This window comes from Atractosteus spatula, chromosome 12 (assembly GCF_055471065.1).
Source record: "Atractosteus spatula isolate fAtrSpa1 chromosome 12, fAtrSpa1.hap1, whole genome shotgun sequence".
NCBI classification, from domain to species: Eukaryota; Metazoa; Chordata; class Actinopteri; order Semionotiformes; family Lepisosteidae; genus Atractosteus; species Atractosteus spatula.
Genome location: NC_142717.1, coordinates 887,775 through 901,964, shown reverse-complemented (window position 1 = coordinate 901,964; position 14,190 = coordinate 887,775). Strand labels below are relative to the sequence as shown.

The 14,190-nt window shown below is 39.4% G+C and overlaps 1 protein-coding gene across 3 annotated transcripts in view; it reads left to right on the top strand.

Moving 5' to 3' along the window:
* Positions 1 to 14,190, top strand: part of ano10a (anoctamin 10a) — a 38,750-nt gene that overhangs the window by 9,562 nt on the left and 14,998 nt on the right. For all 3 annotated transcript variants that reach the window (XM_088928581.1, XM_088928580.1, XM_088928582.1), the window contains exon 11: positions 468 to 596. In XM_088928581.1, the coding sequence (XP_088784707.1) occupies positions 468 to 596 (129 nt within the window). The remainder of the gene's footprint in view (positions 1 to 467; positions 597 to 14,190) is intronic.

Below are 14,190 nucleotides of genomic sequence, written 5' to 3'. Positions count from 1 at the left end.
GAAGGACACTGTTTTTCTGAGGGCTCCCAGTAGTGACTTGTACCCCAGAAATGCGACGCTTTCCAAAAGCTATTTTAGATATGAAAGGACATGTGGAAACCAAAGTGTGAAAATAGAAAATACAGAGGTTTATTCCCGCTGAAAAGAGAAGAGAAGAAAGGGTGTGTGTCACACCTTAAGAAGGCTTCACAGCTGAAACGTTGTTTCTTTTCTTCCCCTTTCAGAAGGAATAAACCTTTACTTGTTCCTTTGCAGCCTATGCATACTGACGCAGCTACCTACTCGAACTATGGAAAATAATATTCCATAAGAATTAAGGTTTTTATTATTTATTTCCAGCTCAAATCCTTAAGAAAGACAAAAACATTTTCTTAAAAGAACTATAATAACTAGTACATAGTTATAATAACTAAAGAAGTCATTATCCAGCAGTGCAGATAACTTCTGGTATGTCTTGCACCCCGCAGCTGGCGTTCGAAACAATGAGTGTCATTGCGGTCATCACCAACTGCGCCCTCATTGGAATGTCTCCTCAAGTGAAGTCGTGTTTCCCGGACTCGGAGACACAGCTCATCCTGATCGTGGTGGCAGCAGAGGTAAGTTACAATTGTATCCCCTTTATGGTCGTTTCCTGAAGCGTTCAGAACACAGTGCAGTGGTGTGAACTCCTCTTTTTACGGTCGGGATATAGATTGGTGCTTTAGAAATCTTCGATTGTTGTTTATTCATACCCACCCCATAAACCCAGTGGTGCGTTTTTTTGTGTGGCTTTGAACCCTGCAGCCACGCACAGAGGAGGGTGAGGAAGTCCAGGAAGACTCCTCCTACCCGCCCAGCTTTGAGCCAGCACGTCATTTCACACGTCACAGGCAGCACAGCTCCTTTCTGGAGGTATATCGCTGATGGGATAAGAGGCTCATTCCCCACAGACAAATCCACATGTCTGCAAGCCCACGGGAAGCCAGCAGGGTCAGTGTTTGCCAAGAGCTGGGAGATCTGGCTGCCGGATCTCGGCCTGCTCTTGGAGGCAGTCATGCAAGGCCGCTCTGAGAGTCCGATCCACAGCTGGCTTCTCATTAGCCGAGCCATTCACGAGGCCCAGAAGTCTCCTAACTGTAGAGAAACATACGTTCGGTCCATTTCGGATTTGAGGAGTAGAACGCTGTGAAATGAGCGAACATATCCATCTCGCATAGTGATGGTGATTTTACAGTTGTGCCTTATGAAAAGAGAGAAGAGAGAAGCTCCTTAGGAATCTTATTTTGCCAGCTTAATTGTTCTAAAGTGTGGTGAGCTGGTGATAAAGGAGAATTGAGTAAATCAAGGCTTTTGTGGTAGTATAGTACTCAAACCCTGGCTACTGTCAGGGAGAGGTGGATGATTTGCAGATCAATTAGCTATTGAAAACACAAATGAGCGAGATGGGCTACATGTCGCTCTCTCCCTTGCGAACACGTATGTCCTTATGTTGTTTACTCCCACTTGTAAATGTTTTTAATGTTTTTTTTTAAAGCCAGTTGGTAGTGTTGCATATACAGTAGATATGCAGGAGTATTGGTGTCACAATCTATAATAAAGAATGTTTTTCTGTGTACAGTAGATAAGGTGTGATACTGTCTCAATAGACTCATGTACAAAGTCTAAAGAAAATCAGCGACTAAACAGGACATTGATTATATTTTAACATTTAAATTTTTAAATGGGCACTATTATATTGAAAACATCTTAATCTGATACATGGCAGATTTTAATTATTTATGTGTTACAATTACTCAGTGTAGTGAGCTAACTAATAACATCTGTTGCTTCATGAGGTTATCACATAACCATTTTATGTCTACCCTGGTTTATAACTCATTACTTCTTCTAAAATTAGATTGTGCTGTAAGCTGTGAAACAAAAAACATATCACTGCAGATGTACAGTATCTACACTCTCTGATTTTCATGTATAAGCACCATCCTGTTCCCCTGTAGAATCAAACGGCTGAGAAAATTGGAGTGTGACATCCGTGAGGAAAGATGAAATTGAATGGCTGCTTTGAAATTCCTCCAGGCACTTTTCTTAAAGGACTAGTAATGTGGAAAAAGAAGTTGAATAACTACAGACGACAGCTGCCACAAGATTCTCCTGCTGTGTATTTTCTAGGAATAATGATATTCAAGCATCAGTTTTAGGTCTTTGTGTGTTTCCACAGGGCTTGTTTTTATTGCGCGTAGGTGCGGTTTTCAATATGTGCCTTTCAGTTGTCTGATTATGAGGAGGGGTTTGGGAGAGTGAAAAGCTGTGTGCATTACTGTTTGTGAAGAGGCGTGTTTGCTGTTGCTTTATTGTATTATCCATTGTTGATTTTAGAGGATGTCTCTGTGAAGGTTTTAATTCAAGCATTCTTTTTTAAACAAGAAAAGTAAAGGCTCTGCATAAGGCCTGTTTCGTAGATCTGTGTTCATGACTGAAACATGTCAACATAAACGGTGATTTTTATTCCATATCGGAATGCATTTTTATTGTATGTCATCATTTAAGAAGTAGCGGTTCTTCAGCTTATTCACAAGAGGCTAAAATACCACATCTTATGAAGGTGACTTAGTTCCTCAGAGAAACCTTTATTTTGTTTTATTTGGTGGGGCAGTTTAATCTTTTGGACACGGTGTGATTATACTAATTGTACTGAGCAGATCTTCAGGCACGGGTAGCAGATGCCAGTTTGGTTAAGTTCAAGTTTATTTGTCATTCCAGCCATGTACAAGTATACAAATATCGTTCCTCCTGGTCCACGGTGCAATTACAGACAAGACACTGACATAGACAGGACTAATGATACTAATATTAATAAATAAGATCGTGCAAACTACGACGGAACAGAGGCAGTGTACACAGGATATATACATAGTGCAATTTAACCGTTACAGATTAGTACTAAAAAGACATCACGCAATATACACTAAACACTGGGGGAGTTTAAACCCTGTTTCTGGAATTGGAGTGGGTGCAAGTAGGTACCAGGGTGTTGAGAAGCTGTTCCAGAATCTGCTGGAGCTGGCCCCTACACTGCCATATCTTTTTCCAGATGGTTTTGTCCATAGTTTGTCCTGGTATTTGTTCTGCATGAAGAGAGAAGCCTGGGAGATGTTCGACAGATGATCTTGAATAGATGTGGCTCCTGCCGGATACATTGCCATTGTCATCTCATTGCTTTTTGTGTATCTTGTTGTCATGGGATCTGTTTTAATTTATTTTGAGCCGATGGAAACATTTAAGGGGGGGAAAAGCAGCAGAACGGTTTGCCATGTAAATTTTGTACAGAATAGACTGAAACATGATTTTACTTAAAGTATTTTAATTCCTTTTTTTAAGCTTGATCATTTATGGTAAAAACATTTTTTTGTCATGAGAACCTTTCAGTTCAGAGCCAGGTCTGGACATATTTTATATCCAGCAGGTGGGGCAAGAGCATCACTTGCAATATTTCAGATCTGTCTCTCCTGGGATGGGAAATGTTTGTACGATAAACTGTAAGAGCCTTGTTTTTTCTTAGAAAAGTACAAATAAAGTGTGAGAGAATGTAGACCAAATATTTTAGAAAAGCTGTAGTGTAATAATTAGCTCTCACAGGACAGAGTGCTGTCAGTTTGTGTTGGTATCAGAATTATTTGTTTCAGCCAGTGTGCAAAAAATATTCATTTTGCCTCAGAATGGCAAGATAAAGCTTTTCTCCCTGACATTCTTTGGTATGATGCTTGACTTAACGTTTAAGAACAGGTATCACTGTTGATGAGAGTTATTGATTTAATAGTCTTATCGATCTTGTGAAGAATCGTATCTGTTTCGCCAGCATTCCTTAATTCTGCAAGTCATTATATAAATATCCGTGCATGTTATTTTAAAATGATGCTCTTGTCCTTGCGATGCTTCTTTGAAGCTTTATCATTTAAATATATTGTACACACATTAAAAACCTACTGTTGCATATATCATATATCCCACGAGAGATAATCCTTTCTTTCACAGATATTAGATATTCACTCATGAGAAACAGAGCTGAAGATAGGCTTCCCACAGCCGAAACGTTGTGTTTTCTTTCTTCTCTTTTCACCATGGAATAAACGTATTACTTGTTCCTTTGCGGCCTATGCATGCTGACGCAGCTCCCCACCTGAACTATAAGGACAGTATAGTTCAGTTTTATGGCAGGCCTTTTTTTGATAGATATATTTTTAATGCCATAATCAGGACTAACATCTTTACACTAAAATTGGGTGTTTTAGGTTATAAATATTGTTTATATTTTGATTAAATCATTTTGGAGTTGAATTGAACCTTTCCATTGTTAATTAGTAACACAACCCAATACCATTGTTTGTCACATCTTACAGTCCCAACAGATTAAGGGACTGTAAGATGTGAGAAGTTCCTTTGTTTACTGTCACCTAAGAAAGTCTGAGCTCACTTCCTGATTAGACTATGTAAAATGAGCATCACTGATACCCCTCTGATATTCATTGACATAATGTGCAGAAAGCAAGTAGTTCTCATTTGTGCTGCTTGGCAGATTTGTTTTTGTCCAAGGCCAGAAATAATCACCATATTCAAGTTAAAAGTTATGTTTCTGTATCAAGAGTTAGTGTTTTATTTTCCGTGTAGGCCAAGTTTTCACAAACGCCAGAACAAGCTGCAGAGTACCTCTCGAGTCCCAAGACCTCACGGTGCTTTGCGAACACTGCACCATTTTGCGTATTTTGTTCCACTGTCACTGAGCCACTTTTTGTTTTTTTTAGAAAAAAGGATTACGTTATAGACTTCACTGAGTCACGATTTTAGAAAAGCCGTATTCAAAAATAAAATCTGTACATTTCTCAGTGTAAGAAGCTTTTTCAGTTATACAGTATGCATATAGTATATAATACCTGCTGCAAATCTAAAATGTGTGAGAGGTTGGTTCTGTTATGAAATGACTCCAGAAATATCTCTTTTTGCAAGTTTAAAATATCTGCTAATCAAGTTTATCAAAAGTAGAAAAGCACATGATTTATGTCTTTGTCTGTCTTATTCCACAACAACAGATCTTCAGATCCCAGAGTGCCTGAGGCACTTTGTAATTGTATCTTAACAGCATAATGTTGCGTCTGTATCAGTGCTCTGGGCTCATAATATTCATGATTGTTTTGATGTTGCAAGAGCAGAGACAGAATGAGGTCTGATTGGAGACGCACGTTCATCATTACTGCTGTGATCGATGGAGACAGATACTGTACGGATTGCAAAACCTACAGTGCATTGTATAATAATGACTGTATATCCACAGACAACATTTTTAATCACAATAGTATTATTTTTTCATTAAACATGAAGGTTTATATTGTATATGAGATTAATGGCAACATGGTGGCAGAGGCAACTTCTGGAAGACCTCGTGAGAGATGCTTACATGACCTGTTCTGTGCCTCTCTTGCTTGTCACAGTATTGTACGTGACTGTGGGCTCAGGGCTTAATTACCAGGAAGCAACCCAAGATGTTCACATTTCCAGAGGACACTTTTTTCACTGTGGGCAGGAGCTGGTTGCCTGGTTTCTTCCCGCTGAATACACCACATTGGGCTGGTGTTGAGTGTAACAGGTGTATGCAACGCTTTCGAACCTTCCAAAAATAACTTGCTTACCAGCAGTCTCTAATTGTTATTGCACCATAATTGTATTTCGTATTTTGAATTGTTGAAGAGTCATGTCTTTAGGGCGCTCTGTGCACATGGTTTTCAATAATACAGACCATTTTTCGCATATACGGATTATTTTAGAGTAAACATTTTCAGTATGTCACATATAAGCCGTACTTAATGAGAAATGTTTAGCTGAACAGATCAATTAACCATTTGATATTGATGTTTACTGTTGCAGTGCATCTGTGCCATGCTAACAGGCATTTACAGTCTTGTTGTGTTACTGGACTAAGATGCTACCCATAATCCTTAGCTGGTGTATGGCACTCAGGTAATTACATTATGGAGAGCTTCAGAGAGCAGTAACCAAGCAACAGGGTAGTCACGGAGACTGAAGAAGTCTTTGGAACCTGAGTAATAGCACTTGATGTCACTCACTCTAGCCATGGCCCGCCTGACAACAGCCATATTTCCGCTTAAAACACCTGCCATGTGCTACTGAGTGCCATAACATTTATTAACTGTTATTAAATGTAGTTACATATGCTGGTATATTTAGAGTCTAGTGCAGCTAGTGTATTTCAGGACAGTGAAATGCTGGGAAAAATGTACCTCTTTTTGTGAATTTCATTTGTCGCTACGTACGTTTTACATTTTTGTTGCCAAGTATTCTCAGTTTACACCATGTCATGCAGTCCTGTTATTTATGCATATGCCACACACTCTAATTTCTTAAGTACACACATCAGTCTGTATGTGAAATTGGAAGGTTTTAGATAAGCTACAACTATCATTGTAGAACTTCAGATATTTAAATGGTAAATTAGAAATCCTCTATGGTTTAGTGTTCCAGTTTGCATTTAACAATGGAATTATGGTTTTGAAAGTCTTCTTTCTTGAATGTTTTGAAATTGTGTTTTCAGGTGAGGTATCCCCTGATTTTTATAGTTCGAGAAGAGTATAGTTAGAGTAAGTGCTCCTTTGCAGTTACAGGTGGTTGAAGTTCTAATAGGAAGAAAATATCCTTTGTTGCAGAATGCAATTTTATTGTATCAAATTCATGCCTGAGATAGTTGTTTACACTGTAGACATACAAAGTAAATAGCTGTTGAGGCTGATGCACAGCATGTTGTCAAACTTTTGTATTTTTATTTCCCTGCGCTGTATATTTTTTTCTCAATTCTAAATTGCAGTTTTCTGTACGCGCTTTAACTTTCACGTGGTTATTTGGAACGTGCTTTAGCATTAGAATATGTTCTCTGACCTCTCCTCTCTGGATGCAGTCAATACATTAGCTTACAGCCTTGCAAATTGTCATGAAAAAAAGGGGTCACCGAGCAGAAGAATAACAATGTTTCTCTAAATATTTGTGGGTCAGTGTGTCTGCCTGAGCTATTGTATTCGCAAGTGCTGTGTGCATAAATGAGGCCTGCCATGGGTTCAGTGTGCCTCGAGTATAAATGAACCTGTGTGCACGAATCATTATAATCCCCTTAGACGTGTTTGTAAATGAGTCCTGGATTAGCTGCCTTTTATTCTCAAACCCCTTGTCCAGCTGTTGCCTGCTGTGCTCCGGTAACCTAGTGTTGTATTAGACATCAGGGAAAATTTGGGACACTCTCCTTCATTTTTGTAACTTCAAATAATTGTCTTGCTTTTGAAACACTTGCAGGTTTTTAGAACCTTCACAAGACTAAGTGCTACATTCGCGTGTAGCTTCTGTGTTCCAGTTTCTGCCAGAAAGCTGAGAATGTAAGTTGCTATCCCCCCTCCCCCCATTCCTGGTGTGTCACATGCATACAGATATAAAAATGGATATCTTTAAACATCCCCCAAAGAACCCTGCGAAAACTGATAAACTGCCTTCTTGTTATTGACATTCAGACATTTTGACTTTTTTCATTGCCTTTTTTTCACTTAGCTTTTTTGGAAGTATTGGAGCTAGGAGTGTTGGTGTAGGGGCAATGTAGTGTACAGATCTGATCAAAGTTTGCTTGTATCGAAATAAAGTCTGTAGCAGTGTGAATAAACACAAGGTGCCTGGAACCCAGAAGCTGGGTCTCACGTTGCTTGTACAGATCAGTGTGGTAACTGGGAGGTATCTGTCATTTTCAATGACACCTTCTGATTTCTTTTAACACGTAGAACAGAATAAGATTGAATGTCTTTCGCAAAATAAAGTCTTACTTAACTGTATGGGAATTTTAAAGGTTGCTGTTCAAGAATCAGGTTTATATATCCTGTTTTGTTCAATGCTGTGTGGTAAGGTCTGCATGTGCATTGAGTCTTGCCCTACTTGTTCATAATGTGGTGTGTTTTGATCATTTGTGCTCATTAAATTATTTTCTCAGGGCGCTATTTTGGGTATTTGTGCCTGCCATTGTGATTTTTGCAGTCACTTCTTTTCTTTTATTGGTCCTGGCAGTCTGACCTTATAAAATTGTGCTTCTGTTTCAGTGAAGTGGAAAGTGGACAAACTAGTCTGGAAGCAATCATTAGGTAACCATGTTACAGGTGTAATTTTTATCCTTTAGGGTTGGGCCCTCTGCAATATTTGGCATATTTAAGTGACATTTTGGGTACAGGCTAAGGGGTTGGCCTAGAAAAACAAGGTCAAGATGCTGACCTTAAGAGGGCCCTCAGAGATTTAAAGACCTCATTCACACATGCTCCTAGTGCAGTAACTTGTTCAGCAAAAGCACTGTGTTGAAAAACATGGTAAGATGCATTTAATAGCACAGGACATACAGCTGCACACTTCTTGAAGCTGAAACAATATCTCGAAAAGCTTGGACTGAATATCCAGATGACATGAAAAGAGAACACTAATGAAGATATCCACATGGTATTCATTCACAGAAGCTTTTCCGCCATAAGACACATCTGATCAGGCTGTGCTGGTAGCCTTGATGGAGAGCAGGTGTTACAAGCTGAGTGCTGTTTCCTATAAAGATGCCATTCAGCATGAGTGCTTGATCTCATCTTACTCCTGGCGACATTGTTAACGGAGAGAGGAAGAAAGATTCAGAGCCCAAACGGTAATGACACCCAGAAATATTTAGGGAACGGCATACTTGGTTCGTTAAGAGAAGGAATCCTTACTAGATACTAGAATGAATGTCTTTCATTTTAAAACCCGACTGCCTGTTTCTTGGCTATGAAGACTCATCTGAGTCTGATGCACAGTAAAGCAGGTTTTTTTCAGGCATCTTAATTAATCTAATGGCATTCAGGGTGTGTGTGTGTGGCAAGAAATCTCATGAAATATATTGAAAGAAAAAAATGTTTTTTGTAGGTATTTACAGGATTTAATCTCCAAGACAAGACTGCTTCCAAGTGCCCCAGGGAGGGAATGGTCAGTAGGGGGAGGTAGGGAGCAGATACATTGTATCTGACATTTGTTTTCCCTGCCATCTGCAAGCGTGGAGCAGCAGGTATTTGGGGGAAGGACGGCCGAGTTTCAGTCTGTGGTCACTCCGGTCACTCTTTTCCACATGTCCTCTTGCCTTGAAGCTAGTGTACATCTGCTGCCATTTCCCTAAGACACGCCCAGTCTTCAGCACATTTTGTACGCATAGTACAAAATTTGAAAAAAAAATACCATAAACAAGACTTTTAAACAGGGGTTCTTTTGAATGTTATTTGCAATTGCTGTATTAAGTAAGCAGATGAGTGGCCACAATTGTAAGTAACGTTTCAGCTTCCCGTGTACATTATCATGTCTTACTTGTGTAAATACACAAGGCAGTCTCCTTCCGTAACCCGAGGGCTTCATGCAACCCGCTGAGAGAAAATATGCATCTTCTTTGAAAGTTACATTTCCCACTGACAGTCTATTCTCTAGAACGAGCCTTCAAAAAGATATGTTACTTATAAGTGCATGTGACTTGTTTAATTCGTTCTGTATTTCGTTTAGAAGGTAACATTGCAGGTTTTTTTCCCTTGAGTGCATTTTAGGTTCTCTGTTTTCAAAGAAGGGTGTATGAAAATACATTTATAATACAAAATTAATTTTCTGAATGCTGTAGGCATGCTGTACAATTCATTTTTGTTCAGTTTTGAGGTTTTAATCTCTTATAAACTTTAATTTATGAAACAATCTGAAATGGTTGTAAAGAGGGGACTATAGAAAATATACCAGTAAATTATAGTCCATGAAAACCCATTATGGTTGATGTAGAATGTGAACCATTTGTATCACATACGGCAGAGTCTTTTAAGAAACTTCGACTGGTGTTTGAGGTTTTGTTATCTTCAGTGTCCTTTTGTTAGTATTTTTTTTTTGTTAGTATTCAATGTCCTTTTGTTAGTACAAATTGTTTTTATCTTGAACAACTTCACACTTTTTTTTAAATCACATTTTCAAGGCCCAGACTTTGTATAGAATGCTGTAAGAATTAAATTGGTTGGGAAGAAACATAATTTACCTTTAGCCGTGTGATATATCTTTCACATTATTTGAGACGGAAGGAGTGTTTTAGGCTGATTAGAAGTTGAATGAAATTGAGCATGTCACATTATTCTCTCATTAAATGCAGGAGATTTCCTTCTGCCTCAGATTCATTATCCGGTTCCTTAATTCATTTATACAGACTTATTTTCTTTTATTCACAGGCCATTAGGCTATTTAAAAAATGTCAAATGAGCAGAATGATAAAATAATGGCACAGGGGTTGGCATTGCTGCCTCATGGTTCAGGGGTCCTGGGTTCCATTCCTGGGCTGCTGTCTGCATGGAGTTTACATGTTTTCCCCATGTTCCCAGTGCTCTGGCTTCTTCCCACAGTCAGAAAACACACTGGTAGGTTAACTAGCTTCTGGGCCCAGGCGTGAGTGTATCTGTGTACCTGCCATGCGATGGACTGGTGTCCCATCCAGGGTGTATCCTGCCTTGTGTCAGTTGCTTGCAAGGATAAACTCTGGCTCCCCCACAACCCTGATCATAAGAATCAGTTAGAAAATAAACAGACGGATGATAATACTCCTCTGTGTCTTTCTGATATTTAACTACTTTTTCAGATTGCATACATGTGATCTCACACTACAGTTTTGTAAAACCAGAGTTCGTTTTCAGTGCCCAAGTTGTTCACTAACTCTAACCCTAATGGACTTCTACAGAATAATGTACAGGAAGTAATTGTCAGGGAACGTCAACGTCAGTTGTTAGTGAAACCTCCTGTAAGAGTTTTGAGGCTACCTTTTGATTTTATTTGTGATTTGCGATTGCCAGGATTAGCCCGCACAGCACAGTGTAGGCAGAACTGTGTGCAACACTCCAGAAGTTTGGGACCGTGCAGAGTTGCCATTTCTAGAGCTGCTCTTCAAACATTGAAAAGTTTTTAGTTTTTTTATAATCTTAAGGACCAGGTTGCATGCAAGAATAGGTTGTATGAATTCAAACTTCCTTAATTCCTTGAATGTCTCTTCATTCATTACTTGAGTGTCCTGTTAGAATAGCCACACTGTTGTGATCTTTGACAATGAATACTGTACACTATTTTGAAAGACTTTTATATTCAGACCTAAAAATCATTCTGAAATGATTGGTATGATATGGAATGAATATGAAATTCTGGTAAATTCCTTTTCATTAAAACAAGGGTGTGTAAATCAGGAATTACCAAAGCAAATTTCCACATCGCTTTTGTTTTTTTCCACTGATTTTATTCCTGCAGCAAGGCAGTTTGATTTCTGATGAACACCGTCATGATGAGTCTCTGTAAGATTTTGTATTCAAGTCTCATATTGTAATCCATCTGCTTTATTGATCAAATTCAATGTTTCTGAAATGTATGACCGAAGTGTTGCCTAGTTGTGGCCACCTACCTTCTAATTTCTAATGGATAATGAAGTCATTTTATTTTTGCTAGGGTGGACAAGAAAATTAAAATTCTCTCGGCAAATGGATGAGCTTTTTGAGAATGACGAATTAAGGCTTCAACACATCTCAGTTTTAATGTACTATGAAAAATGATGTACAATCTTTTTAAAACTGTAGCACTGCCCATATTCTTTCAAACGCACACGAATAGCGAATATGTAATGAGACTGTAGCAGTTGGCACTCTGTAGTGCTTCTTATTAATCACAGTGTCGGGCGCAGTCCACAGCCAGACCTACCTCCACCTTTCAGTCAGAACCTGTTTCTCAGCATGGTGGCAGCTTCACTCTTCATTAGCCCTGGCATTAGCTCATTCTAAACCTGGCACGTCTTCCACGGCTGTCGATTACAAGACATCGTCATGACAGGAGAGGGGAATGACTGTACCTCTGGAGCAGCCTGGATTGCAGGCTTTCTTCTCACTCTGTCTTCCTGGTGTACGACAGCCTGGTGTGAGGGTCTTCGTTTGGTTTTGGGAAAATGCATAATGATACAATTAAAAATTACATAGTCATTAATGTTTTCTTATTAATCAATAAATAAGTGATGCATACAGTACCTTTACTGTCAACATAGTCAGATTGTAAGGAACTGCTCACTCAGCTGTCTCGGTGTTGTTAAGCAATGATTATCTTGCATGAATAGAAGTTATTAGCAATTATCATTTGTTTAAAGGCACAGTTTTTCTACTTCCCCTCTATTTATTAAATCACTGAATGAATTTAAAGGAAAGGGATCAGTCCAAAGGGCTTCAGAGAAGTGTTGCTTCATCATCTCAGTTTCACACATTCCCATCTTACAGTTATTTTAACATACTGTAACTATTTTTGTCTCTAGAAAATCAAACATTTAAAAACAAAAATGTCACATGTATAAAGACATTTGCAACTACCTTTGCACTTAATAATTAATAATTGGTTACACTTATATAGCGCAGATCTGTCATCTGTCGCCGAAGCCCTGTGGGTAATATCAAACTGCGGCTCTCGATATGACACAGAGCAGATTATTTCAATCAGCAGACACCTTGGTTTTGGTACTATCTATACATTAGCTTACAAAAATAAGCACAAAAGCTTAAAAATCAAATGTTAAACTAGAAATGATGCATGTTTGTAATTTGGTTCAAATATCACCACACTTTCAATACTAGGGATGTTTTTTTTGTCTAGTGCAGCATAGCAGTGCCTTTGGCATAGATTACTGAGCTGCCTGAAATAGTAAATCGAATCGTGATTCCATATAGATATTTTTGCTTTTGGAATGAGTTATGACAACTGGAAATTTTCCAGAGCTCCATGTGAATCAAACCCTTTACTAATGGTGAACTAACTATGCAGCAATGTTTTTCAGATACAGATTGCTTCTCATCCTTTATTTAAATAATCAGCAACTGCGAGCCTCTGTTTACATTTCCCAGTGGTCTCATTTCTGTCATGATGGTAAATTTTCATGTATTTGATGTGAAATGCCTGGTGCTTTTCTTATGTATCAAAAACAAAGCCCTATTTTTGTATGGTAAGGATCAGATCCTGACATTTCTTATCCCTTCTCCTCTCTTTCTAAAGAGGGGGGCAGGTTTTCAAGCAAACATATTATTGGTCTGCATGGTTTCAACAAACTGATGTCCCTCTTAAAATGAGTGTTGCTGTTAAAAGTTCTTTTAAGGCTGTAGGGAGGTATTATGCTAACCTGATCAATAAAACCACCTTGTATTTCATTGCGTGCTCCTTGACATTTAATTAAACATAGTGCACTAGTGTGCTGCCTGCAGAGATCCTCAGGGATTCAGTTTACAGATTTTAAGAGTGCAGATTTTTCTTCTTGTGCAGTATGCAGAAACACAGGAGATAAATGTGTTCATTTTACTGGGAGGCTCTCGCGGTCTTGCGTCTGGGAGAGTGCAGTGATTGGGCAGCCCATGGCCAAGTGGTATTAACCCCTCTCTGCCTTTACGAAAAGGGGCCCCTGGATAGTCACAGCTGGTGATGTCTGAAGGAATTGTACTACCTTCTACCTTTCTAAAGCCATTCGTGTAAAGACGGGGAGGTTTACGGTAGATGATAGGCCCTAAGACTGCGACTGGCCTGGCACCCCATCCAGGGTGTAGAACAGCCTGCTGGGTTTGGCTCCAGTCCTTCCAGAGTTTCCCTTTCTGTAACAGCAGGCACTGATGATGGAGGCTTTCCTCTGAGAAAGATTGTTAAAGTCAAGACATCAAGACTCTACCAAGAAACAACCTATTCCGCTGGAAGTTTTGAGCTCATGGGAGGTTCCAGTAATTTAACTTCCTTGGTGCAGGCTTGGACCTCATGACTGGGCTGCCCCTGGCCCATCAGGAGGGCTGAATGTATTCTCCCAGCATGTTAATGTGTTTGTTGTTTGGATAAGGACAAGGAAGGCTCTGTAGTAAAGTTTTCTTGCTTTACATCGAGAAGAGTCCATTAAGTGTGTCTCAGCTGCAGGAGAGACCACACCACTGCCTGCCAGTGACACGTCTGGTGGATGTGGCGATTCAGTAGCAGTGACTGAAGGGGAAGTGGGCGGAGGTCAGAATGGTCAGCCTGAGGCTGGGCACCAGTGTTGGCACCCGTGCTCTTGGTGTCTTTAATGACCACAGGTGGTCAAGAGATCTCCTGCAGCAGTGGTTCCAC